We start from the raw sequence: 26,620 nt of genomic DNA, 5'->3' as shown, positions 1-26,620 counted from the left end.
CCCTCTTTTCAATTGATAGATACTGGGCTGTAAAGAATTTACCACAGAATTGAGAAAAGGTAGTTATTTTAGATAATTTATTTCTCTCTTTTTCTTTCTCATTCTTTAGATTTATAAACACTTTTTGATAAATCACTATAAATTACACTTAAAAGTAGTATGTACAGTAAATGATACAGATGGAACATTCTCGAATTGAGAATTTTTACACGATATAAACATGTGTAATACAAGAAGATAAATTGATTGAAATAAGTCAATGTAAAACTGTAATAATCGGATCATTCCGAGCGAATCGCGAACATATACTTTACAAATAATTCCATACATTCCAGCGTAATATTTACACAACTTAGTACAGTATGTCTTGAGACCAAAATTATATGGAAACTAGTCGATTGCAATTTAAAAAAAAAGGGGAAAAAACGAAGAAAATGATACACATGTAGTAGATGTCCAAAGTATAGAGAATATCAATGACTGTAGCTGCTTCTCGCAATAGAAAACTGAATTAGTACAAACAATAATACAAGTTCTGCATAAATTATGAGAATCACCCACATCCATCAATTTCTCTATATTTGTTCGCATTGGAAGCACAAGTAGATCTTAAGAAAACTCGATTACAACCATGGGTGCCAAGACGGATCCATTCTGCATAAATTATCGTGACTATTGGCTGCAGCGACCAACGTGCTGACTTTACTATCGGTTCCATCGAAGTTGGCCAAAGAGTTCAGTCTTCCAACGATCGCGTTCACTGCTCGAGTGACCATCGTTATCAGAAGCTCGCCTTTCATATCTGTTGGAGCTTGCGATGAATTTTCAGCATCCTCTTGTTTCTTATTATGATCCGCGATTACTTCATCTCGTAAAATTGCACGAAGAATCGTATGCACTTTGAAAGATGGTTGTACTAAGCAACGAGCTGTGGCAATTGCACTCGCAGTCAGTGGTCCAGATACACCTAATTAAAAATGATTCTTCAAATATTTTATAATCTTCATAAGTACAATAAAGTAATATAAATTACACGGACCTGTACTGGTGAGGAATTCTAGAATATTTGGTGTCAATCGGAAGGGAACTGGTCTATTAGCATCTAGCTCGCCAGAGGTATCATCAACATCGAACTTAAAGTAAGCAATATTGATGAGACCAGAATCCTGATGCACGTACATCATATCCGGGTTCAATCTTGTCAGATGGAGCACGTACTCCGCGAAACAAGTCAAAGACAGTTGTAGAGTGAACTGTAAAAATGAAAAAAGAAATGAATCAATTAGTACATGGAACAATCCAATAGTGCTTGTTTAGTATAGGAAAATTAAATTTCAATTGATTGGAACGCGTAATATTACTATTTTTCTGAAGGTCCAGTAGTCGGTTGCGCCAGGAAACGTTTTCACCGCCCAGTCTCTGAGCATTGTCTTGGCAACCATCGTTGTCTGCACTTCTTTCAGTATGTCCCTTAGCACCTGATGACTTGCTTGTGCACCTCTAGCTTGTACCGTGGCCAATCTATCGTAATACCTAGCTATAGGCGCATCATGTTCTATACCTAATTTTGCACAGCCTTGTTTATAAATGTCTAACAAAGAAACGGAAGCAGGATTATCTTCGACCAGACGCATTTGCGGTGAAACCGCGACCACGCGAGGAACGGTGAAGTGCAAGAACCTCCTTGAGGTTTCTTTTTGTTTAGCCAGGTAGTGATTTAACATTCGCAATAATTGAAGGACACGTTCTTCGCGTCTTGCATCGCCCAATCCAGCATCATTGACAACTAAATAAGGATACAAACGTCCATTATGTCCGCGAATTCGTAATCTTCTAGCTGCTGTATTATGTCGTTGAACAACTTCGACCCTTGGCATGAATCTTGCTATCCTTACGTAATAATGAGAGTGTTTAGGTAAGAGAAATTCGCCTGGTAGTTCTACTTCGGCAGTTTTCAAGCTGAAGTTACTTAGAAATCGACATTTCTCTTCGATTAAGAAGGACCTGTTTGATATTAAGTTGATAGATTTAGATTTTGGAGCAGAGGTGAAATTTATTAGGTTGTGCAATAAATTTATTTGCTATTTTTTACAAGAATGATTTTTCATTTTTCTATAATATTCCACAAAATATGACATTGAAAAAACTTATCACACAACCTAATACAGATTTCTACAAAATGATACTTACTTTGGTAATTGCTTCGTCTTTCCTTCGAGAATCTTGATCCACTTCTTCAGCTTGCTGATCAGGTTATGCAGTAATCTCGCTCCAGGTACGGTGAAGTCGAAGTCGCTTTTGAATTGACCCTTCATCTTCTGGAAAACGGGATCTTGGACGGTAGCCTGAGCTCTGCGTGCCAGAGACTCTGAAGCCGCCGAGCCGAACGTGTTGTTCACATTTTGAGAGGAGGATATATTTTCTGGGATTTGAAAAATCCTTCTTTAACAGATTCTAGAGTTTAGATAGTTATAAAGACTCAGTGTCGGAACTCACCAATTCCTATGCCAAAGGTAGAGACCAGCTTCTTCACAAAGTTCAAGGTGTGTGGAGTTATGGTTGCTTCGCTCACAGCCCCACGATTTTCGAATGCTATCGCGTAACACTTGGCTAGACCTTGTCTTAGCTGCCTTAGGACTTCTTCGTACCAAGTTTCTCGGAACCAGACCATCTGAATCATCAAAATTTGGTATTAGTCACTTGATACATATTTCTCATTTGTTTTAACACTATGACTAGCTAGTTTAGAAAGAGTATAATTTATATAACTAACTTGGTCCACGATGCCTTCTAAGCTAGACAAAATAGTAGGATGAATATCTCTCTGCATATGCATTATCTTCGAGCACCTCCACATGGGCGGCGTGGCTCGAATTGGTCCCGTTTCAGGTACTCCTTGTTGCTGCACGTTTCCCGCAGCTCCACGACCTTCCACTCCTTCCTGACTCTTTCCAGCAGCCAATTCCGCGCTCTTATACCTCTCACGTTGTTCAATCTTCAATGTAAGGTACAAAGTTCTAATGGAGAAATACACAGCTTGCGGGAACATTCTCCCAACTTGGCTCAGTAAATTTAGAATCACGTTTCCTTCGTGTCTAACCAAACACATCAGCAACTGAGGTATCCAAGGTAACCACTGAATCGGAGGAACACCTACAGCATATTTCTCTACGGCTTCCATCAGAGAAGATTTATCGTCGTCGTAAGTGAGCAGCCATAGAACCTTCGCCAAATATTTCCTGGACTTGGATTCGTTCTGGTGTCTGCAAGCGTGAAGGAAGCAAGTGATCGCCGAGATTCCAATAGAAATCTGGCGTGCATCACGCGTGAAGATGTGCTCCAAGTAATCACCCCATAAAGCCCAAGCTTTCACTAATGTATCGTGCAATTGAACTGCAGCTGAGAAGGCTTTGTTCGCGTCGTCTGATCTACCTATCTGTGACAACAGCATGCCTTTCAAAGCATAGAATTCTGCAGTCATCTCTTTAGTGAAGTAACGCAGATTTGTTGATTCAATGACTTCTAACCCTTCTTGCAACTCGTTTTTACCACTAACCGAAGCCATCTGTAGATAACATTTCACCTGTTGCCTGATCTTCTGGAAGCAATCGACGATAGGTACGCTGGGTATCGTATAGATCTTCGACAAAGAATCCAAACACACACCACATAGATTATGCTTCCTGGCTATCTTGCCAAAGTGAATGATTGCCTGGACGGAAGCGTGGACACCAAGCATCGAGTGATTGGTCGTTTGGTCTTGTTGCGAATCGTAGTGACTCGAGATGAACGTATAATGATGTTGACGCCAGGTGAAAATGTCCGACCAATGACTCAAGTCATCGGCTATTACGGGTAATCGATTTCGCCATGTTTTCACGATAGCCTTCATATCGTGCAACGACGTGCTTCTTCCGTGTAATAGTCCTTGGTGAATCTGCATCGCTTCTTGAAGCTCCATGATCTGTTGAGCTGCTTGTAGCAATGGTAGATGGACGTGGCTCACGATGTGAGGTAATCGACGCCATTCACGCATACATAAACCAGATGCTAGTTCTACGTATCGTTCCACTGCGTTTAGGTGCTGATCCTCGCTGTTACATATCGCTAGGAAACCTCGGTACAGATTCACCTGCAAATATATAATTTTTCAAAAATCATTTTACTGTACGTACTAAGAAATATTATCGCGTGTTTGAATGTGTGATGGAATGAATTAAAAGTCTTGGGTTGGCAACTAAGTGATTGCGGATTTTGTCACTAGGTGGTAATGCCAATCCAATTAGTTGCCAACCCAATACATTTTACCTTCCAAGCCATCTCTTTCGGACAATTATGTTCCACTTGAGCAAGCGCCTCCTTCATCATAGCCCAATTAGGAATACGCCAAGAACTTTCAAGAATCAAAAAAGGATTCTTCTCCGCCTTCTTACTTCCATAATCCAATAACAGGTCCCATTGGTTCAACTCCTTTGCACATCTTATCCAGTGCTGTTCCCAAAGCATGGCTTCCCTTTGTATTTTAAACGGTGCTGGTGTCGACACATAGTCCTGCTTAAATTTTGTCATCGCTACGTCATAAGCACCCTGTGCTTGCTCAAAAAATCCCTGTTGTTCTAACGCAGTGGCTTGTAAAGTTTCCTTATAATGAGCGTGTTTCTGCCAGAGTCCCGACCACATATCTTCTTCACACAACAAGGAATACATATCAGACAGTGAATCCAGGATCTCAGAATGGGGACTGTTATCAGGTTCAAAGTCGTAGCAATCTGTCTCTCTCTTAATTTTGAATTGATTATTCCCATTGTCGAACGCCATTTGTTCCAAACTTAGTGTCATCCTGTGCCAGAGATTGTGAGATCTGCCCAGATACTTCATTAAAGCTGGCCGCAAAGGCACTGGTGGATTACAGTGAGAAATTGCTTCGACGAACGTGGCTATAGCACTTGGATGACAATCTTTCTGGATGACGTGGGTGCCGCTACAGATAAATGGCACGATCTCAACTGTCAAGATGCTTTGCTGATGTTCGTCTAAAATACTCCAAATCCTCGGGAAAGTGTCCAGCCAAACACGTTCCGCCAAATTCGTATCCATGTGACAAAGTTGCGCCGTAGCTAATAATAATTGCTCTGTTCTGATCTTCTTGGCGTACTCTATAAATTCACCCTGTTTAGCGATCAACTGCGTCAACGTTGCTTTCCCGGTAGTGATGATTTCCTCTGGGACAGTCGTAGAATCAATGTTAGATAGATCCATATCCAGAATCTCGTCTTTTACATCAGCCGTTTCAGAGATGTCCTGAGGTTCTTCTTTTATAGAGCTGTATATTATGAAGTTCTTGTGCTCCTCGCTGTCTGCCATGTTTATCACAGAAGTTATACTCGGTAACAAGGTATCCTGATTCGACATTTGAATCTGAGTGGTCGAATTAGCAGTGACAAGAAGCAATTCGATGCACTGTTTGATCCAATAGTGAGGACCAATCGCGTCCCAGCTTTGGCTGCAAATGATATACAGAAGTCTATCATGAAGCCGTCTTCTCATCGAGCCATCGAACACTTCGAAAAACTTGGCTCGTATCTGAGGTTGAACGCATCTTAAACCGGATAAAAATGCAGGCTCTAATTTCGACGTTAGTTCAGAGGATTTCAGAGTTTCGTCTCTATAAATATAATTAACCAGCTCTAAGAATTGCCTGTTTAATTCTAGATCATCAGGGAAACGTTTCTCTACATACTGCATCATCTTGACCAGTAAAATTGATTTCTCTCGCAGACTGGGCGCCTGGTTCATGGCGATAGGGTTTTTATTCTTCATCCACTCTTCGAGCATCTTCGTGATTGCTTTCATTACTTTTATGTCTTGAGTTTTCTCGATCAAGCCGACTAGAATCGAGCCTATGAACGTTTTCCTCATTTCCACGCCCATCACCACTACACGATTCTTCACGAGGTCCAAGCTTAATATTAACAATTCGCTGCCAACTGGATTGGCATCCGCTTGAGCGGAATGCAGATGATCCTTGGCCATTCTGTGAAGAACTCTCATGAACGGAGTTATCAATCTATCTATATAACTCGGATTATTCGTGCAAGCTGCCTTAAGCATCATCAAAGTTCCGAACAACGTGCTTGGAGTAGCCGTGGTGTTCTTCTCGTACGTAGCCAAACCATCAACGATAAATTTGCCAACAGTAGTGTACAAAGTGTCTAGTTCCTCGTATTTGGAAGCGACCGTGGAAGAAGTCGGTTCTGCAGGGAAGATGGTCATCAAACGTGATAATAATCCATGAACCAAACGAATGACTTTGGTATTGCTGCTCGCTATACATGCGCCTATGCCTCGTTGCAATGATTTAAAACTTGACAGGATCTGTTCCCTTTTCATGACACCTAGTAAAAACGTGAGGACCTCTAAAGCTGTTGAAATATTACCATAATTGGGCTGAGTGCTGTCCACGCTAGCTAAAACCTTATCCAACCAACCTAACATAAGATCACAGGATTGTGGCCAGACGTCAGGCTTTAGCGCCATTTTTAACAGAGCCACGCAGCGTCGAGAGAGTTGTTCGCCTGGATTGCCATGAATCGTGGTAACGTCGTTCACTTGACAGGCCAGTCGAAGCAAAAAATTCAAGATAGCGTCTGCGTGAGCTCTTTCTATAGGTTTGGTAGAGCCTGGTTCCATTCTAGGTAAAATAACAGGGACAGTTGTACTTCCTGTCGCTGTCTGAGCGGTCATACGTTTGGTTCCAGTCGGATCTTCACTTATAGGTCGTTTCACAGAACTCACCATCGTCTTGTTTCCACCAGATTCGTTGCTCTCCGCTTCGTCTTTGATTCTATGCAATTCCCATTTTATGATCACTTCTGCTAATTCAACGGCTAATCTCCTATGCTCTATAGTAGCGGTTGGACTAAAGCCTAGCCTCTGAATGGAATTCACTATGTGCTGCACCAAATGATGCCTGACAGGATAGTACACTTTATAGTGTCTGACTACTAATTGAAGAATATGGAACAGTTGTTGCATGGAATGTCCTTCTTCTACGATGATCTTCTTGGTCCAGTGCGTCAGCATCGTGTTACCATCTTCCATTCTGACGGGCATTGCTGGAGTTAGAATCTCTAATGCTTGTCTCACTACGTTTCTTGCATCCAGTGCATGAGCTTTCAAGAGACTGTGAAATACTTGGAGAACTATCCTCTTATGAATGGCGAACTTTGCTATTATATGGCTTAAAAGTAGGTGACCATGATACCTCGTTGTAGGATCGACACAGTTCTTGCCCAAAAGACACGGCCACGCGAAAGTCATCAACCTTCGCAACTTATTACCTTGTCTCTTATTACTGACATCGTGAATATGCTGAGAAGCTTGTTCGACCAGAAGACAGGAAAACTGGAGTAACGAGATTCGAACGCAGTCCGCTGAACCGAATGGATTGTCCGGGTCGATGATCTTGCTGATGAACACGGAAACTACGTTTTCTGGATTGTCTTGATACGGCATCGGTGCACCTCCGATTAGTTTCGTGCCTTCGCCTCGTTCGAAACTCACAGCGAAACAAGGAATTACGATCAATTGTAATACATTAGCCTTTAGTTCTTGGGACAAATTGTTCGTAGGGAAATGATCAACGAACCTGAAGAAAGCGCTTCGTTTCCACTCAACTGTATATTCTTGTGCCACTGTATGTTCTAAGAAGTCCCGTAAGAATTGGAAATCAGGAATAAATCTGTCGCAAGTCGCTCGCAATAATTGAAATAGCAAATCGATGTCGTTAGGATGGTGACGAAAATAGTGTAATAAAATTTTTACAATAAGTTTCGGTTCTTTCCAATGGCAATATTCCACGCTCTCGACTTTTTTGTGCAAAGCTTGATATTCGTCGTTGCACCAAATTTGTTTCAATGCACCTACCAATTGACTTTGTGTCGATAACCACTGTTCGTCGAATTTTATTAGGATAGCGATGATTTTTATAGCTTGGTGCTGAAGCTCGCTCTTCTCACTGTGACTCAAGTTCGAATTGGTTTGAGAATGTGCAAGCAGCATGGTAATTAACCTGGTCGTGCTACCGTGTAACACATCACGGAATGGTTTTCCATCTTTTTGTTTGATAAGGAATTCCAAGTACCTACTCCACTGTTGATCTTTGATATTGTTGTCGTGTAAAAATAAATTGAGCGTTTCTGTTGGATATCGTAGCAAAAATTTCATCAGAGGAATACGAAATGGGCTGGACACTTCGACCATTAAGGATTTTTCCGTCTGCAAGACGAGTCTGCAGAGAATGTCGATAAATATCGGAGTGGCTGCAGGAATTTCATGAAAGATTCCTATAATGGTGGCTATTTTTTGTTCGTTTTCGCCAGACTTGGATATACCTTTGTGTGCCTGAATTAGATTTTCCAAAAGCTTCTTCAAGTGCTGTAACAGTTGTTCACAAAGAGCAGTGCTGAACGTACTTGGAAACAATTGCGTTAAATACGAAAGTCTTTTAACGCAGTTTAGACTGAGGTTTCTATGATCGCCTAAGGTTAACAGCATAGGTCGCATAATGGCGTGGACGGATTGCATGTCGATCTGGAAACCGGCTATGAACTTTTGCATGCACTCGAAGGCCGCCTCTTGCAGTTCTGCGTTCGGTTTTTCCAAAGCTTTGTACAAAACGCCGAAAATTCTTTCGCGACAGGTTACGATATAATGACAGGCGGCTAGTGCCCTCAGAGCTGATTTTCTAAGTGGTATAAGGTTCGAGACAGACTTATAACAAGGTAGTTTATTCAGATTAGCGTCTTCTGCCTCGCTGAGCGCTAGAAGTTCTTGGAAGAACACGTCGTGCTCCGTTAAATCGATCGTAAATAAACGCGGATTCAGCGTGGTACAAAACGTGTTTCCATCTATTAAACCAATCTGTGCGTTGGCTGGTTGATGTCTGAGTAAATGTTTCTTAGGTGGGATCATGTCTGCCAGAACTTCTTTGTGTGGTTCCATTACTTCAGTGACTGTTTTATTCTGTATTTCAGCGAGCAATCGCAGAGAAGACATGGCCTGTTCTCGAACTAAAGTGTGTGGTGAAGTCACCTGTCTCACTAGCTCATGGGTAACCTCGTATAGACTCTTATTTTGAGCCTCGATTAATTCTGTGTTACCATCTTGTATGCCAGGGTTTACGCAGACTCTCAGCATCTTCTCCAAATTTGCCTTCGCCATGTCTATCGCACCGTTCGAGACTTCTTCCGTTAGATCCATCATCACGAACATGAGAGCCTTCAGGAATACAAATAGATGATTCAGCACCCACTTGGTCGCCATTCTTTCGAAAAGAAACTTTATAGCGATGCAACCTCCTAATTTTGCGTACCAGGCTCGCTCATAACACAAAGAACACATCTTTTCCGCCAGGTATTCCATTAAAGGTAATTGGCAGGCTCTTTCTTTGGAGCCAAGAATGTTGGTCGCAGTTTCGAGAATTAAAACTAGAGCTAGATGTCCTGATTTGTATAATTCCTTCTCTTCGTGGCCCATGATGACAGCCAGAGCATCGATCAAAACGAGAGGATCTTGACCTTGCATACGAACTTGTCTTCCAGTTAAACAAAATGGACCAGCTTGCTGCGCTATGGCTACCATAGTGTAGTGTCTGACGATGGATACCACGGTACCTAATACAGAATGTCTTAATTCTTTAATTTCTGCAGCGACAAACAATCCTGTCAGAGCTGTCTGCTGAACGTTCCTCGCGACAGTGTCTGGGCATTGATAGTGCGGTCCTCGTTGATGTGAAATTTTTCCTTCCTTGAAGCTGGGATGCATAAACAGCTTATGTAGAATAGCATTGGTGTCATCGAGTCGCAGTGACGCAGCCAGGTAGCAGCTGATCACCTCCCAACACTGTCTACGATAAAACGAATCCGTGTTGTTAGACTTCAAGGCGTTGAACGCGGTCTCGATTACTTTTTCCACTGGGAAATCGATCGGTTTTGTGGGTTCTTGGAAATAGACGACGATAGCTGGCGAATTAGTCTCACGATCGTTGTATTCGAGTTTCTGTGGTTCTATCATCATCTTCCTGTTTCCACCACCAAATTTGCCAAGTACTCGAAAAGCCACGTGAGCTTGGTCAGTAGGATTATGAAGTGTTCTCCAGAGTGCTTGCATCAAGTCAGCTCGTACAGGTTGTATGTGTTCGTACAAGAAATCAGGCTGAAGATTGTCCACGCATAATTCGAGAGTTCTTAGTCCTTGACTGACTAGACAGTAACTTCCGTTCAACGCGGAAACTAGAGGATCCATCAACATCGGTAAATAAGGTAGAAGCGAACTGAGTCTCACAGGGACTGTCAGACACAGTTCAACGAACAAGTCCTTCATATGTTGTCTATGTAAGCCAGACTGCAGTCTGTTCAAACCTTCCAACATATTAGGAAGCAAAGGTAAGAATTCTTGATATAGGAGATCATGAGAACCACCGCCAATAGATCTGAAAAGAGCTCTCAACAAAAGGAAATAGTTGTAAGGTTCTTTCGCTGACATGGCTAATTCTATGGCTCGATTGACGATTTGATTCAGATGTGGCCTCAACATATGTTCATTCTCAGCAGGGAAAAGCGACACGCTACCAAAAACTAATTTAAAAAGTCTTAAGTATAAATTGCTTCTTTCCACGTTGGATCCCATGTCACCCATTCTTTCTAATAAATACTCGACTAATATCGTTGCGAATGTAGACGATATCGTGGGACTAGACAGAAAGGCACTTCCGATAATCTGTAATGCGCAATTCTTGAAGATCCTCTCGACCATGTAGTCGATCGAAGTCGAGAATATTTCCTGGAATGTTTGTGGATTCATCTGAGTAAAAACGTTTCCAAAAAGCTCTAACACTTCCTTCTCTTCTCTCGTTCGAATTGTTTGAGATTGGGCTGGCCTGCCTTGTTGCGCGACAGCTCCGATGGTTGGAGGACCTATCGTGTAAATATCCAGTGCTGGCAGAGCCCATTTTACCAATTTAATATACACCAATGTCTCTTTCGTCTGAAACTGATTAGACTGGGTCACTTCACCCGTCTTGCTGTTGATACAGTTCGCTGTGATAGCTTTTGCTCCATGCACCAAACTTTTCACTAAGTTTCTATAATCGGCGACGTTGTAGCTCATAGCTTGAGAAGAAGGAAACCCGAATTTCGACTTTCCAGTCTCCTTCTCCTCGTTCAAATCAGGAACAGCTGGTTTAACGTCCTCTGTCTTGATGTCTAGACCAGGAGGTGTCATTTGCTTGGCCTTGTTACGCAAAATTGGTATATAGATCTTCGCTATTGTCTTGAATTTTAATACGAACACTAAGAGAATCCTCATAAGAAGTTCTCTTCCTTGAGTACTGTTCTCAGCATCGGATCTTTGCCTTACTGTGTCTACTAGGTTCATCAGCAGCTTGCAAGATACCATCTGGACGGCCGTGGGAAGACTTTGGTCCAATAAATTCTTGCTATAAAGATGTACAGCTCTGGACACGTCACTTAATGGTAACAATAACCTGACATGATGAACCAAGTCCGCAAGGGTCGAGTATGCAAGAGGTCTGAGAGATTCGTGGGTGGTCCAGCCTCGCCCAATAAATATATCTTCGTCGAAAAAACACTCCATATGTGGTATAAATTTGTTCCGAAGATCCGTGGCCAATATGTGTCTCGATGCAATTACTAATTCTTTTCGTAGATGCGCCACTTCCATTGGACACAACGTGAATAAACCTAGGATTCCTTTCACCAATATCGAGCTGTGTTGAGACACTACGTCTTGGTAAACTCTGATGACGTACGCTAGGAACGACAGTGTTTTAATCTGAGCACCCATGAAATCGACGAACACTTCCTTGTTGAATCCAGGAGAGGCTCGATGCTGAGGACTCGGTTGCAAAGTTATGGTCGTTATCACGAGAGGGATGAAATCAGATACATCCTGGTGCACGTTCTGTTTGTACAATTGGTTCATAAGTACGACTATGATCGGTAATTCTTGAAGCACTTTGAGCGACAATACCGCCTTGGGAATTAGATTGTACTGGAAGAAAACAGTTAATTTTGGGATTAGACCGTGACTGTTCATACAAACTTATACTTTTGTCAATATAATTGAAAAATTTAAGTAGAGATTTGTTTTATCTACTAAATGTTATATCGAGTACTACGTTTTGGATATTTTATATATTTCTGTGTGTTATATACATTTTTGTATCTTCAAACTTCGACTGGCGGAGGCTGAATCGTTGTTGTCGAAACTATTTTATTTTATGCGATAATGAAGAGCTCCCATAAGACTCTAATAGGGCTTCTATGGCCTCCGTGTGATAATTAAATATATTTAATTCTCCAGCATCCCTTGGGCCATGTTCAAACGAGTCGTATTCTTTATCATTAGCAAATTCCTTACATTTTAGGAAAATATGCAAGAATAGTCATTAATATCCATGATTTCTTATCTTAATCCCATGCTAAAGATTTTCTTAGGTCACTGAAAGCTTTTTCTCTATTGAAACCAAAGCAAGACCGAGGCACAAAAATTTCAAAGATATTAACGTAACTTAGGAAACTAATATGTAACCAATAAAGGCAAAATATTTGCACGAGCCAGAATGAATCCAGTCTCCGCCGTTCGAGTGTTGAATTTATGAAATCTCCTATAAAGGTATTTATACCTGGTATTTACCACAGTCTATTTCGTTTTAATGGATAGTAAAACGCCTGATGGTCACTTACAGTAACGACAGTACCATCCGCAGCCTTTTTTTCGCTTTGTATAGCAGTGATCGTGAAGGTTTCTTTTAAAAGTGCTTCTATATTTATTTCTGACAAATCCTTTACCCTCAAGGGTGGTCGAGGCTCGAATATTTTTGGCAGGTTCTTTGGTAACTCGCTATACACCGATTTCACGAATTGCAAAAAATATTGTATCTATAAAAGAGAAAATTAAAGACCTTGTGAAAATTTCTCTGATAAAATTTTGATAGGAAAACTTTTTATCTTAAAGAAAGGTACTTACTTCCGGATTAAAAGTCGGTTTGTACTGTTTATGCAGTTCGATAATGATCCTCAGACACACCAAAACGTTCTCCTCGTTGTCGGTTTCCAATAACTTCGACATCAAACTCAAAATCTGTTTTACGTACGGGCGTAGATACTCGTTGCTAGGTAATCTGTGTATCATTTCCAAAATCAATTTTCTCACTTGTTGGATGTTGTACTCTGATATAAAATGTGGTTCTCCCTCTTGGAGTATCTTTAAGAAAATTTTGATCATATGCTCGAGAAATGTTTTATATTGCGAGGAGCACATGATCACCTGTAATAATTTAACGTGGCCAAGAATAAAAAGATGTTGAACGAGATTTTTTTAAAGAAAAAAAAAAAAAAAAAAAAAAGATATGTAATTTGACTGTATAGGGGCGAATCGATACCTCAAAATTCTCCGACAGTTCTTGAGCGGCCTTCAATTTTAACTCGTCCTTTGAAACTGGATCCGCCAACATGGTTACGTACGATTTGTACGTATTCATTTGCGTTACTGGGTCCGGTGGTGCCATTTTGATTGCTCAATGGAAAGTTGTGCTAACTCTGGTCCATTAGAAAACCTGCGAAAAATTGCAACTCGAACGTTTTATTTTCATTCAACGTTACTGTATTTAGTTTCTTAAAAAGACGTTCGTTCAAGACCACTAATTTTAATTTCATAGAAAGAAAAGTCTGCTCCATTAAAAATGCAAGCGCGGAACTGCAAGTCGAACTCTAAATCGCTGTTCTTAACTTTTTGAGAGGGAAATATTGGAATATTTGAAAATCGCTATTTTTAATTGTTTAACAAATCAATCGATGGACAATATCCATGGAAATGGTTTTACGTAAAGAATTAGCTTATTCAGAGCCGTAGGACGTAAACTGCATAGTTTGCTTGAAATCAATGAGGAACGTTGAACATTTTAAACGGTGCAAACAACCCCTGGCAACCGCCTAAGTGTTTTCTCTCGTTCACTTTAATTAAAGTCGTCGAATTAATCGCACGTTCCTCTCTGATTATTATTTCTCAGGTGTTCAGTGGGAAAAAGCGCACTCAAATTCGTAGAAAGAAACAGAACGTGATTTGTTGATTGGTCTACGTGGCTAGGGGGTGAAGTGTACGTAGAAATGTTAGGGGTGAAAGAATATATGCTCACAGCCTATAAATGCCAACGAAATCCTGGGTACGATCTCAGTGCCCTTGCAATGTTGCTGGGAACCTGATGAGATTCAAGCATGACGAAAGAAATGATTTTTGTAAATTGAAAAAGAAGAAGAATATTAAAAAGACAAAAAAATGGACGAAACTATTATTGACTCGATCTTCGCGGGATCCTTGAAGTCCCTACCACCTGTTAGCTCAAAAATCGTCAGAATATTTACCAGCTCCACTTTCACCGGTACGTTGAGATACTTTAATCGTAAATCTTCTATTTTCTGTCTTTTTTCTTTTTCTCTTAATATAAGCAACATTGCGATTCAGATACGGCGATGGAGCGAAACACATTAATGGCGCAGTGTTATCCAAAGCTGAAGGATTATTGCAGAGAAAAGCATGGATTGGAGTTTCAGGTAAATAAACAATTGTAAGATTTACATAGCCTGGATCAAATACAATAATTTAGAAAGATCGAAAGTATTTTCTTTTTTGTATAATATGCTCGAAAGGTCCGTGTCTCGTGAATAGTCATAGATATAACTAAAGGGTGTCAAAATCTGTGTTACATAAATGCAATCTGTCGACCTTGAACAGGGAATTGATTTCTATCGTACCAGGCACGAATCCTGTCGCGCACAGCCAAAACTTTTCCACAGTCTGATAGGTTCTAAATTTAAACCGAGGAACCTGGTACAAGAGAAAGAAACGAGGATCATTTAAATAATTCGATTGCAGGTGGTTGACATGAGATGGGGTGTAAGGGACGAAGCCACCGACGATCATATGACCACGGAACTCTGTATGAGGGAAATAGAAAATTGTCAGAGACTTTCAATGGGCCCGAACTTCGTGGTAGAATATAATTTTCGAGTTTAATTCGATCCCATAAATCCTAACTTTCGAACCATATGGCGCGAACCATATCTTTCAAATTCTTCCAAGGTGTTCCTGGGACAGAAATATGGCTATCGTCCCATTCCAACGTATGTCCTCAGTTCGGAATTGGAAATGTTGAGGACAGAATTGGACGGTCAAGGGATGGACGTCAGTCTGTTGGATAAATGGTACAAAAAGGACAGTAATGCAGTTCCGCCTACGAGTATCTTGCAACCGATATCGTCTATCTTGAAAAATTTTAATAACAAAGTAATGGAATGTTCTCGTTACCTTCAATCAACGTGGCGAAATGTTAGATTACATGAATATTTGTATAATCCAGAGGATCCCAAAGCTGCAGCAAGAGGACCAGGCGATTTGGTGGGACACTATGGTAAAAATGCAAAAGCTATTTCGTAAAGGAGCACAGTCTTTGTACAATTCCGAGAAATTTGACAAGGATACCATGCACAATTATTTTATGTCAGGTAGGTCTAACATAAGCATAGATTACGCTAACTTCTTAATGCTCGAATTCCTGCTGATTAATTCCACAAATAAAAATGCGTAGGAGAATAACAATTATAAACATTATTTCGCTTCTCATCCTTTTTAAATTTCCAACTATTTATCCTACCTTCTTAAATAAATTTATGAAAATAAAACTTCTCTTGTTGAACGTTAGTAACTATGTACCTGGACATTGGGGGACTGATAGGTTTATCGAAAGTGAAATTATGCGATCAGTTTGGCCTGTGACGTTATCCCTCATAAATTTGAAGAAATCTAACCATCGAATGGTTAAATAAATTGTTGAATTTTTATTTCCAAACAGTGACTGAAAGGGAAGTGATCAACGGTATCTTGAACGTGAAAAATACTAAAAACCATTGCCTGGCGTACATACGATACATCAACAACATCAACCTACAAAACTTAAGGAAAGCCAATTTATTCTTAGACATCGCTAACAGAAGCTTAGATAACGAGGCTTCCAAGTTGCTGGCGAATTTGAGGGACGAAAGACTTCCGGACAAGATCGAAACTACAAACCTGCAAAGGTATTTATCTCTCAAGCGTAATTACGTCTTTGAATTCATTTTCCTCGCATTTTCTTTAAAGGTACACGGTAGAATGGATTGGTCGAGAAGGTTTGGACACGGAAACCCATAGCGAGTATCTTCAACACTTTATAACTCATTTCTATCGAAACATAGTGAAGCTTGTGGATCGTGCCATGAGAAAAGAAGACAGTTCAGCACAGGGACAGATCATAACAGAAATTTTGCAACATTTGCACGCCTGTAATAACTCTGTGAAGGTAAATTTACTAAAAACTTTTGCAGGGTAATAATATGATTTAAATAAAAAATTCTTCAGGTATTTTACGGCCGAGAAGATACATTGGAGAGAATCAAAGAGTACATGTTAGGTGATAGTGACAAGCCTTTGGTATTGTACGGAGAAGGTGGGTGTGGGAAAACGTCTCTGTTAGCAAAGAGCGCAGGATTGACGAGCAGCGCGTGGCTCACTGGTAGAAAACCAATCAACATAATTCGATTCCTTGGAACTACACCAGACAGCAGTGCGCTGACACCCACGCTGATTTCCATTTGTCAACAAGCAAGTAGCTGAATGATCGTAACAGTAAAATTTCATTCATCTGAACCTACCGAGGAACAAACAGGTTCTTTCTTGATTTCTTTTACCATTTATGACTTCTTGTTGAGATATCAAAATTTCACGTCTAGATAAATGACTAAAATTTTGTCTCCTTGTCTAAAATATTGTTTATAAATGATAAAAAATTTCATAACGAATGAAGTTTTATTGTAATATTTTATATATGTATATCAAGCGACGAAATAATTGTAATGGCGATATTTCCTCGTAGATCTCCTACAACTTCATGTTACCCTTTGATGAAATTCCTGACGATTTGGTGCCGCTGACTGCTTACTTTAAGTATCTACTAACTTTAGCTACAACTGAGCAGCCGATTTTACTATTCCTGGACAGCGTCGATCAATTAACCGGAGTACAAGGAAATAAGCTATCTTGGTTGCCTACCAGACTTCCATTGAATTGCAAGGTACCACACTGACTACGTTTATTCATTCGTGCGAGATTAAAAAATATAAAACTGTATAGGATGCAGACGATGGATAAAAATATATAAAAGTACACACTATGATATTCTGGTGGGTGGGAAGAACTTAAGTAGGTTCCATTTTTTGATTGCGCCAATAAAAATATGAATTTGCATAAATACCTGTAGTCCACTGGCCACAGATCAATTGGTATTCGACTAACATTATCGAGGACTTTTTAGATGATTCTATCTTGCGCGGCTGAAGAATCAAACCCGGTGATCTCTCGAGATTATCAATTACTACGAAGGATGATAGACACCGAGGAGAACTTCATCGAAGTCGTCGCTCTTGGCGAGGATCTTGCTATGGAAGTGATAAGGTAGCAAGAGGAATTATGAAAATGTAAGCGATATTTCGAATACATTCTAATTTTCACAGGATGTGGATGAAAACAGCTCACAGAGACTTGAACAACTATCAATGGCGTCTCGTGGCGAACGCTATATCCAAGTGCTCCTTACCAATCTTCGTAAAGCTGGTCTTTGCAGAAATTTGCAGATGGAGAAGCTACACTAAACCAGCGGATACTCATTTAACGTGCACAGTGATGGACAGTATTATGATGCTTTTTGAAAGAATAGAGAAACAGCATGGAAAAATTCTAGTATTCCATGCGCTGGCTTACATCACTGCTGCAAAGTCAGGTTTATCAGAGTCTGAGCTCGAAGATCTGATCTCCTTGGACGACAAGGTGTTAGATGACGTTTATCAGTATCATTTACCACCAGTCAGAAGAATTCCACCTTTGCTCTGGACCAGGATACGAAACGATTTGCCTAATTATTTGAGCGAAAGAGAAGCTGATGGTGTCAGTGTCCTTAATTGGTACCACAGACAATTTAGAGACACCGCTAAGGAAAGATACTTCAAAAATATGAACATGGCCATGTATTTCCATTCCATGATCGCTGATTACTATCTTGGCATTTGGGGTGGTGGGCGACCCAAGCCGTTTAAATACACTGAAATTCAGAGACACAGGTAGATCCATCTCCTTGAAGGTATTCTTTAAGTATTCTTATCTGGCAAACACTTTGCAAAATATTTCTCTGCACTTTAACGTAATTAAGGTGAATTTATAGGTTTAATTTGGCGGACAAAGAAGGAGTGGCAGATAGAAAAGTACCGGAACAACCTCTGGCATTTTACTCGAAAGATGGGACAATCACTAGATACAATCTCAGAAAGGTATAACAGGTTGATGTCTCCAATTGCTTTCTACGAAAGGTAATATATTTCCAATTTTAGTTCGGTGAACTACCTTTCCATTTGGTCAGATCACGACGTTTCAACGATCTGTTCGAGAACGTTCTGTTCAACTACGAGTGGCTGCATGCCAAACTAAGCTCTTGTCCGTTGCAAGCAGTGCTTTCGGACTTCGAAGATGCCTGTAATTTCATCGACGATCAAAATATCGTCAGGTGAATTGAAAAATCGAAGTAAAATAATTGGATTTTTAGCGATTTTCAATCAAAAGCGTCAATTTCTGCTCCAGGGAACTTATGCTGGTTGCAGATGCGCTCAGATTAGGAGGTGCAATTTTGGGATCCCATCCAGATATGCTCGCACCTCAACTAATAGGTCGATTATTGCCAGAAATTGGTGGGAACGTGAACGTGAAGATGTTGCTTCGAGCGTGTGATAACGACGGCGCCAAGGATTGCGCCCTGCTTCCGGTTTATCATTGTCTACATACTCCTGGAGGACCGTTAAAAGTACATGAACAAACCCGGCCGATTAAACGAAAACGTTCTCCTGATCTCGTAAACCTTTCAGTATTCGCTGGAGGGCCATCAATTCGCCGTGTTTGACTTTTGCCTAACGTCGGATTACCGGTACGTCGTCTCGATATCCAATCGATTCATCACCTGGGATCTGAGCACCAGCGACATGGCAAGGGATGTAAATCCTGGTGTTGAGGGAATTATGCAACACCTAGTTCTCAGTCCTGATAATAGATACGCAGCTGCGTTTACCACTAATAATCAGGTATCCATTTGCCCTTCCTGAAACGAAGTGAAAAAAAAGTTGAGAATTAAAAACTGGGAATGTAATTGTGCAATTCTTCATTGTCAAAATTTCTTGTATTTCTAGTCCTAGGGCGCATTCTATTCTTAATACGGATTCGATATTTCATGTAAATATGTAAATCATGGACTTTTGAAAGGGGATGCACTTTAATGTTTTTAATAGTAACTTATTAATAATAATGTTCTCGCGTACGACAGTATCTAAAACGTGCAATTTATAGCACTATATTTAATTCTCTCGCGGAAGGGCTGTTAGTTGTAAGTAAATCGATTATTTGGTATTTTATTTCTTTCTTTACATGATATATCAATGGTACAATAGCGCATAGTTACTTTGTCACAAAATACAAAAGAATTTCAAGTGTTTCTCTTTAACAGAGCGTCGTGTTAAATACCCTGACGAGCGAGTTCGTTATTATCGATAATCCTCTTCCAAATGAGGAACCAGTGTGCGGAGTACATCTGATGAATCAGTTCTTCTTCGTCTATGGTAAATTAGGTTGGTGTAGATTCGACTTACGAGGAAATCTACTAGATACACACACGAATCCGGAGGATTCTAACAAATGGCCAATTTTATGTGAGTGCAATGATAATGTGCCATCTTTGAAATAATGGAAACACCTGAAATAATACATGCTTCTCTAAATAGGCGTGGAACACACGAATCTGGATGATTATAGAATAGTATTCTGGTCTGGAAACATGGAAGACACCAATATGCTTTTGCATACCTACAGAAAAAAGATATCACTGGAACCCTTAAATTTCCATAGGTGAATCATCGATTAAATCACTTTTAATTCTCTTCCAATCAACCTTAACTCTCTTCTTTAACGTCTATACTTCAGCGTTATGGTAATGACCAATAACAAACAAGTTTTATACGCTTGTACAACTAAAGGAGATTATCGAGTCACGAAATACATCAGCGATGAAACGTCCTCTCAATGGGAGAAAGTTTTCGACATGCCCAGAGCTTTCAACGACGATGTGGAATACTTGTTGCAATTGAAATTGGACAGGGAAGAGGAGATGCTCCTAGCCACAAGTGCCAATGGTTTCATCGTGTGGTTCTTAGAAAGTAAGAGCGACGCATACGTCCTTATATTGCCCAACGGAGTTCGAAACATCAGCACGAAGATGATGTGCTCGAATTCGATCATGGTCAGTGGCAACAAGAATTACGCCGTCGCCGGTGTAAGGTGTGTTTTACTATGAATTAAACGACTGCGTTAATAGAAAAGAAAAAAGAAAAGAAACAAAAGCTATTATTTTCGTAGAAAAAATTTATACGTGTGGAATCTTGAAACAGCTGAATTGGTGAAGATCCTGGATGCTCATTTCGCGAGGATTATTCGACTGGAAGCGCTGACCATTGGAAATTGGAACAGCGTCGTAACATCGAGCATCGACAGAAGCGTGAAAGTATGGAACATAAATAATATCTTCGAGCAGGTTCATGTAATAGACAGACACGAGTTGCAGATTGATATGATAAGGTATTAACGTTTTATCGTGATCGCAGAATGGATCGATCTCCTTTTTACTTATAGTATTTTCAATTACGTTGAAAGCTTGGCAGAAGAATGTAATTTAGCAGTAACGGTGACAAGAGACTGTGTAGGAATTTGGGACTTACAAACAGGAAGACTGATCTCGAAATTGGCGGACAGTCCTTTGGGAGCAATTGTCACTCACGCCTGCATAACTCACGATGGAAAGTTGGTATAACTGTTAATATTACTTGTTCAGAAATTTCGTGGCGTTTTTGGCAAGGATTTAATGTGTTCGATACCGCGATGCATTTTATGAGATTGAAAAAGGTGGCTCGTAATAAATCTCTGTTAAACGGCAAGACATTTAATTCAGATAAATGCCGCTTTCACGCGAACTGATTAAGTGCAATAATCATAGAGGAATGTCTGGAATTCGTTAATAACAAAGGCCTCGTTTCTCGATAAGGAAATATTTTTCGATAAGACGATATCACGTGTCTCGATGAAAACAATTCGCCTCGACAAGAATTGTCGATCTCTGATTGATATCTTATTCCACAGCTTTATTAATTACATATACATAGTTCAACTGTCTTCGTATGTTTTCTAGTTCTTTGAACTAAACATTTTCTAATGGTTAACATTTGCTTAAAATGTTTTATAGTCAGAAAGGATGGAAAACTGATTTGACGCAAACAATGCATAGATTACTTAATAAAATAATTCAGTCGAAAGACACGGCGAAGATATTAAAGCGATTAAAGAAAGAAAAATAATAGTATCTCATACTATTTACATATAGAGTACAGACTTTTCTATAGTTTGTATTATTTTAATAGGATATTTCAAATTTCGCTACGAATTTTCCGGGCAAATCAATGATATTATACGACTAATCCATGAAACCTGACATGCTTCTTTATTTCAGATATATCGTATCGACAGAATCAGGTAATATACTAATATGGAACAGAATTACGGAACAGGTGTTGTTCAAAGAGGAACAGCAGCATGTGAGGCAGCTGACATTGGTCGAAAATTCGTCTAAATTTATAGCCGTTTCGAGGCCGAAAAATCCTGCAGGAGTGGAAAGCATGAAAATCACTGCTACTCTTTTTATGAGAACTATTCCCGGTATAGTGTTAATTGATAGAATATTTAGGGGTCCTTAAAGGTATTAATAATTGATCATAATTAATAGATGGAAAGACTACGTTTACATTGGAATATTTGGTCAGAAGTCACACAGGTACATCATTTCGAAATGTTGTGATGACTTCTGACAATTCTTTTCTGATTGCTCCAGCAGCAGATAAAGGCAACAGGGATTGTGTTATCATTTACAATGCAAATACTGGAGCGCTAATAAGTAAAATTCCAATAAAATTACCAGGGTTCAAAGTAAGAATATTATGTAAAAAAAAAAAAAAAGAAAAAGAAAATAGTATTTCATTTTTGTTATACATAGGATAAGTAATTCTATATAATTTATAATTTTTTGATAGGATATTTCATGTATCACTCCAATGCCAAATAAACCACACTGGATAGGAATCATTGGATCTGACAAAGGTACCATTTTGGACATAAATAAAAAGAAAATTATCCGTACGATTCCCAAATGGAGTGGAAATATCAGCAGAGATGGGAAATATACTTTATACGCACCTAGCAGGTAATTCTCATTTAAAGTAATTTCAAAAAGAAGTTTTAATGATTTTGATATTTTAGAGGTGGTTTAGAGCTCCTAGAATTGAAAAAAGGAACTACTGTAAAAACATATATTCCAAAAGTTGCAGAGGGTGTTTTCACTGTAATATCTATGTTCAACCGCACTGATGAATATGTTCTTTATTACCATAGTGGAAGAAAAACTATACGTGTATTTAGGTAAATAGATAAAGATTAAATTAAGAAGAAAATATGCAAACCTCTGTCACCTATTTCATTCATAGATCATCAGACTGTGAAATTATAGCAAACTACAGAGTTCAAGCAGAACTGAGTGCTATCGATAGCACTTATGATGGTAAGAGTATAGTCTTAGGAACAGTAGATGGTTGTGTATCTGTTTTAGCTATAGCAGATCCTAAAAAGGAAGAAATAAAGGAGTACATTGCAAACTTACCATCTCGCGATGAAAACGTAAGTAAACAACTGCACACACAAATATTATCACACTAGTAAACAAACGAAACGTGTTTTTAAAGAGATTGTAGAAACTGCACATATGGAAGAATAATTTGTGTTCCCCATTGATTTTATCTTGTACCCTTTTATTGTTAATCTTTTTTTAAATATTAAGATCGAGAATGCTCGATAGAGAATTTATTCCAGTCACTGGTTTGTCAACTTTGGAAATAGGTTAGGATAAACACTTGCCGCATCGAACACTAAGATTATTTAAATATTATTATCGGCCTTTATAAACCCGTAGCGTTCAATAAATAATTCTGATAGAACTTAAAACACTTTGCTATGCTTATTTACAGTTGATTTTATCAAAATTTCGCTTGTTATAATGTCCCGCTCAAAAGCGAAATTAGTCGTAATTTCTGTGTATAGGCCTGGGTATTGTTTTATGAAATTCAAATTTCAATCAATTCTCAATAAAATCGATTAAAATTACCTTATTTCATTTGATTAGGAAAAATAGAAAATTACACGCGGAACACGCGTATAGTGCAATAAACTCAAAACGTTCACTCAAAACACTCAACCACGATGTTCTCCCTTTCTCTTTCTCGCTTCAAGAAAGGTGGCGCATCAAATCTAGTTACTTTTCAATTCCACATATATTTTCAAAAGTATTATTGTGAATTTTTTATTCGATTAACAACAGATTTATTTAATAAAGATTATCAGATAAATATGTTGCCTTTTTTAAATTTATTAATATGGTTCTAATATTAAATACAAAAAACATATGGAAATAAAATTAAATATATAGAGAATTAATACCAACAGTTGGTATTATGAAAGGTATACAAATCTTTTCGAATTATTAAATTGTATCCTGCAGTTTCTACATCTTTTGAAACAATGAAGAACTTTATTATTTATATCTTATTTTGGTGATAAAAAAAGGCATCTTCTGCTTCTTTAATAAAATACTAATACATAATTTAACGCCATTTCAGTGGAAAAAGAAAACTGAGAAGCAACGAGTAGCTATTAAATTTAAAGCCGCTGCTCGTATTGCTCGTGTAACACACGACTTGAGTGCTATTATACGAAATGCAAACATTGCGGAAACGATTCAGGAATTAGACGAAAATGTAGAATAAAGAATATAGAATAGATTATTTTTATAGAAAATTTGTTTAGTACAGATAACATAGCGTAATATAGCACGATAGTATGTCTCTTTGGTAGAAATCTCCGATCAAGGAATAATAAATGTAAAACGTTAATAATAGAATTTATATTACATTTATTTGTGTCTTTTTATGTAATTAATTTTTATCATCTTTCTTTCTTTTCTTCTGTCTTTCCGCGTTCAAAAGGTAAAGGGCACGAGACGAGTTCTATATTTTATCATTGCAAATGAAATTACCTGTAAATATATCGTTACAGGTATAGGTTGCCCTTGCACAAACCAAGCTTGATGTCTTCATTTAAATAACAATTTTATGGCTTGCTTTATGCAAGGGGATATCCATTTTCAGTTTACAATGTCACATCGCGATCGAATACGTCTCGTGCCGACGCAGGCGCGATGAATTGCAACGAATTGCGACGATCATGTTTTTTTTTCTCTTCGTTTGTTTGTTCACAAATTACAAGAGATCGACAGTACTATAATGAACGATTAAAAAGAAATGATATTACAATCAGCGAGTGAACGTAAAATTTGAATCAGTATTGAAGTCGGATGTTTCGCGTATGAAAATTTTCGTTGATCGTTTGTTACTTTTCCACTTGTGGTGTAGTAGTTAAAAATATATTGAACCGTTTCATACGGACTTAAATTATACCACGTCGATCGATTTGTATTTTTAAAAAAGTTGATATTCACATGGCAACCGAATTATGCTACCATCATGTACATCAATAATCTGTAAACAACTATTAAACGTATTTTATAACAATGTTAAACTAAACTAAAACACACCTGCATCAGAGCACATGTAATTCCAGCAGAACCTAAAGTTGTATGGCAGCTTGTTAGATACAATAAACAGCATTCTTCGTCAAATATTATGCTCTTTACTAAAAAGTTTAGTATGGTGTGTTTTATTGATTTTGAAAATGCTGCTCATACGATATTATCAAAACATTTGATACTCGTTTAAAATTTCGATAATCAATTCACATTTGATTCCTGTGAAATGCGTTTTCATTCAAATAAATTTGAACTTAATCTGTGATGCTGGTTCTCTTGATAGGCTTATGTAGTAGTTTTGCAGTGACTTTTTTTCTTAATTTCTTAGTATCTCGTTATCGTCATTTCCTACTTTTCCTCAAAGACTGGAACTTCTGTGAAAGCATGGTAGCTTTATTTCTGATATAGGGCCTTTTTGAAATTTTATTGCATCGCACCTCCTTTTTGCTTCTGTTGCTGTTGTTGTTGTTCCCGCTGTTGTTGTGCCTGTTGCGACGCTTCCGTATCTTTAATGTGTTTTTCAACCTGTAGGATTGAAAACCATGCAGGTTATAGCAAATTGTCATATTCTACTTTTTTAAATCACTTACCACTTTCTTTACGTGTTTATATGCTCCAGATTCTATGTTTCCATGAACATTGTCAACTTTATATGGTGGTCTGATTGTGACATTATCAAATACAACAATATTTGGTCCATTCCACGTAATTTCTGGGATGGTTTTTGATATAGTACTGAAGAGTTTTTGTCCCTCTGGAGATACTCCGGCCTGCAGAGCCATTACCAGTTTTTTCTTCTCTTCAATTTGATTACGTACTCTTCTGTTCAGCTTTTGTAAATTAAGGCTTTGTGGTGGCTCGCTAGTGGTAGGGCTAACTTCCCGCTTTACTTGGACCTCTGATACCAAGGATAAATTTACTATGTGTACATCGTTTAATGATGGTGACCCACTGGATGACGGACATTCTGGTAAGCGTCAGTTAAGGAATTATTGTTACCACAAAATGTGAAAATCAAACATAGTATAAATATATTCCAATCATAAGGTCACCTGGCTACAAAATAAATTCTCAGGTTATAAGCATGGTTTTCTAACATTTCCCATAATAGTAAAAATATTTTTATTCCTAAATCATGAAGAGAAATGAAAGTGAAAGTTTACGTGTGAAACGTGAAAATACGTTAAAGAACATATAAGCAGAGCAATAAAAAGCAACGGAAAATCCAGCATGGTTGATTGAATGACGAAACTAACCTGACTTCGTGTAGTTGGTTAGATGATGATCAAATAATTGACAAGCGGTATTGCACGTTTCCCGTGTGAAAACACGAAACGTACCTCAGTGGTCGTTCGTTAAAATTCACAAAACCTATCATAGATAGCTCGAAAGTTATTTACACTGCGGCAATGTTAAACGAGCGACGGATGAGCGCTGCATACATGTAGTTTACGGGAAGAATGTTACTTTAAGCGAATTTATGAGAAAAGGATACTTAGGATTAGCATTTTAGTTTGTGGATCGAATGCTAACACCTCGCCTTCGATCTCCTCCTTGTAACAGGTTTTACAGGCCACCGTACTCCCGATGCTGAAACAATCGTTGGCGCCGGCCATTTTTCACTACGAACTTAGAACCGCGGACTCCCTATCGCCATCTGTTCTGATTTCAAATGTCCCTCGAAATTTGTATCACTTGCACCATTTCCACTCTGGTCACCGATCTGAATCTTTCCAA

The 26,620-nt window shown here is 38.8% G+C and overlaps 3 protein-coding genes across 3 annotated transcripts; 1 reads left to right on the top strand and 2 right to left on the bottom strand.

The window, feature by feature from the left end:
- Positions 1 to 49: 49 nt before the first annotated feature.
- LOC126923543 (transformation/transcription domain-associated protein) lies at positions 50 to 23,535 on the bottom strand. The gene is made up of 11 exons (XM_050737082.1): positions 22,907 to 23,535; positions 13,466 to 13,639; positions 13,051 to 13,350; positions 12,768 to 12,962; positions 4,309 to 12,072; positions 2,774 to 4,132; positions 2,497 to 2,671; positions 2,191 to 2,422; positions 1,362 to 2,004; positions 1,040 to 1,253; positions 50 to 967 (listed from the first exon to the last, which is right to left on the bottom strand). The coding sequence occupies exons 2-11, from the start codon at positions 13,589 to 13,591 to the stop codon at positions 624 to 626; spliced, it is 11,352 nt and encodes a 3,783-aa protein (XP_050593039.1). The 5' UTR covers positions 13,592 to 13,639; positions 22,907 to 23,535; the 3' UTR covers positions 50 to 623.
- On the top strand, positions 14,139 to 24,199 carry LOC126923545 (NACHT and WD repeat domain-containing protein 2). Its single transcript, XM_050737085.1, has 26 exons — positions 14,139 to 14,461; positions 14,545 to 14,633; positions 14,956 to 15,072; positions 15,163 to 15,366; positions 15,440 to 15,584; positions 15,932 to 16,157; positions 16,219 to 16,417; positions 16,477 to 16,719; positions 16,991 to 17,188; positions 17,429 to 17,568; positions 17,628 to 18,230; positions 18,332 to 18,437; positions 18,498 to 18,670; positions 18,745 to 18,964; positions 19,026 to 19,238; positions 19,658 to 19,859; positions 19,932 to 20,055; positions 20,131 to 20,484; positions 20,563 to 20,781; positions 20,857 to 21,003; positions 21,707 to 21,912; positions 21,980 to 22,179; positions 22,284 to 22,453; positions 22,510 to 22,668; positions 22,734 to 22,923; positions 23,919 to 24,199. The coding sequence occupies exons 1-26, from the start codon at positions 14,359 to 14,361 to the stop codon at positions 24,063 to 24,065; spliced, it is 5,097 nt and encodes a 1,698-aa protein (XP_050593042.1). The 5' UTR covers positions 14,139 to 14,358; the 3' UTR covers positions 24,066 to 24,199.
- On the bottom strand, positions 24,195 to 26,551 carry LOC126923569 (protein LSM12-like). The gene is made up of 4 exons (XM_050737153.1): positions 26,379 to 26,551; positions 25,474 to 25,850; positions 25,321 to 25,408; positions 24,195 to 25,257 (listed from the first exon to the last, which is right to left on the bottom strand). The coding sequence occupies exons 1-4, from the start codon at positions 26,497 to 26,499 to the stop codon at positions 25,232 to 25,234; spliced, it is 612 nt and encodes a 203-aa protein (XP_050593110.1). The 5' UTR covers positions 26,500 to 26,551; the 3' UTR covers positions 24,195 to 25,231.
- Between the last annotated feature and the right edge of the window lie 69 nt (positions 26,552 to 26,620).

The sequence above is a fragment of the Bombus affinis genome, chromosome 13, assembly GCF_024516045.1.
Source record: "Bombus affinis isolate iyBomAffi1 chromosome 13, iyBomAffi1.2, whole genome shotgun sequence".
Classification (NCBI taxonomy): Eukaryota; Metazoa; Arthropoda; class Insecta; order Hymenoptera; family Apidae; genus Bombus; species Bombus affinis.
The sequence above is the reverse complement of the archived record's forward strand: the minus strand, read 5'-3'. Positions and strand labels throughout refer to the sequence as shown.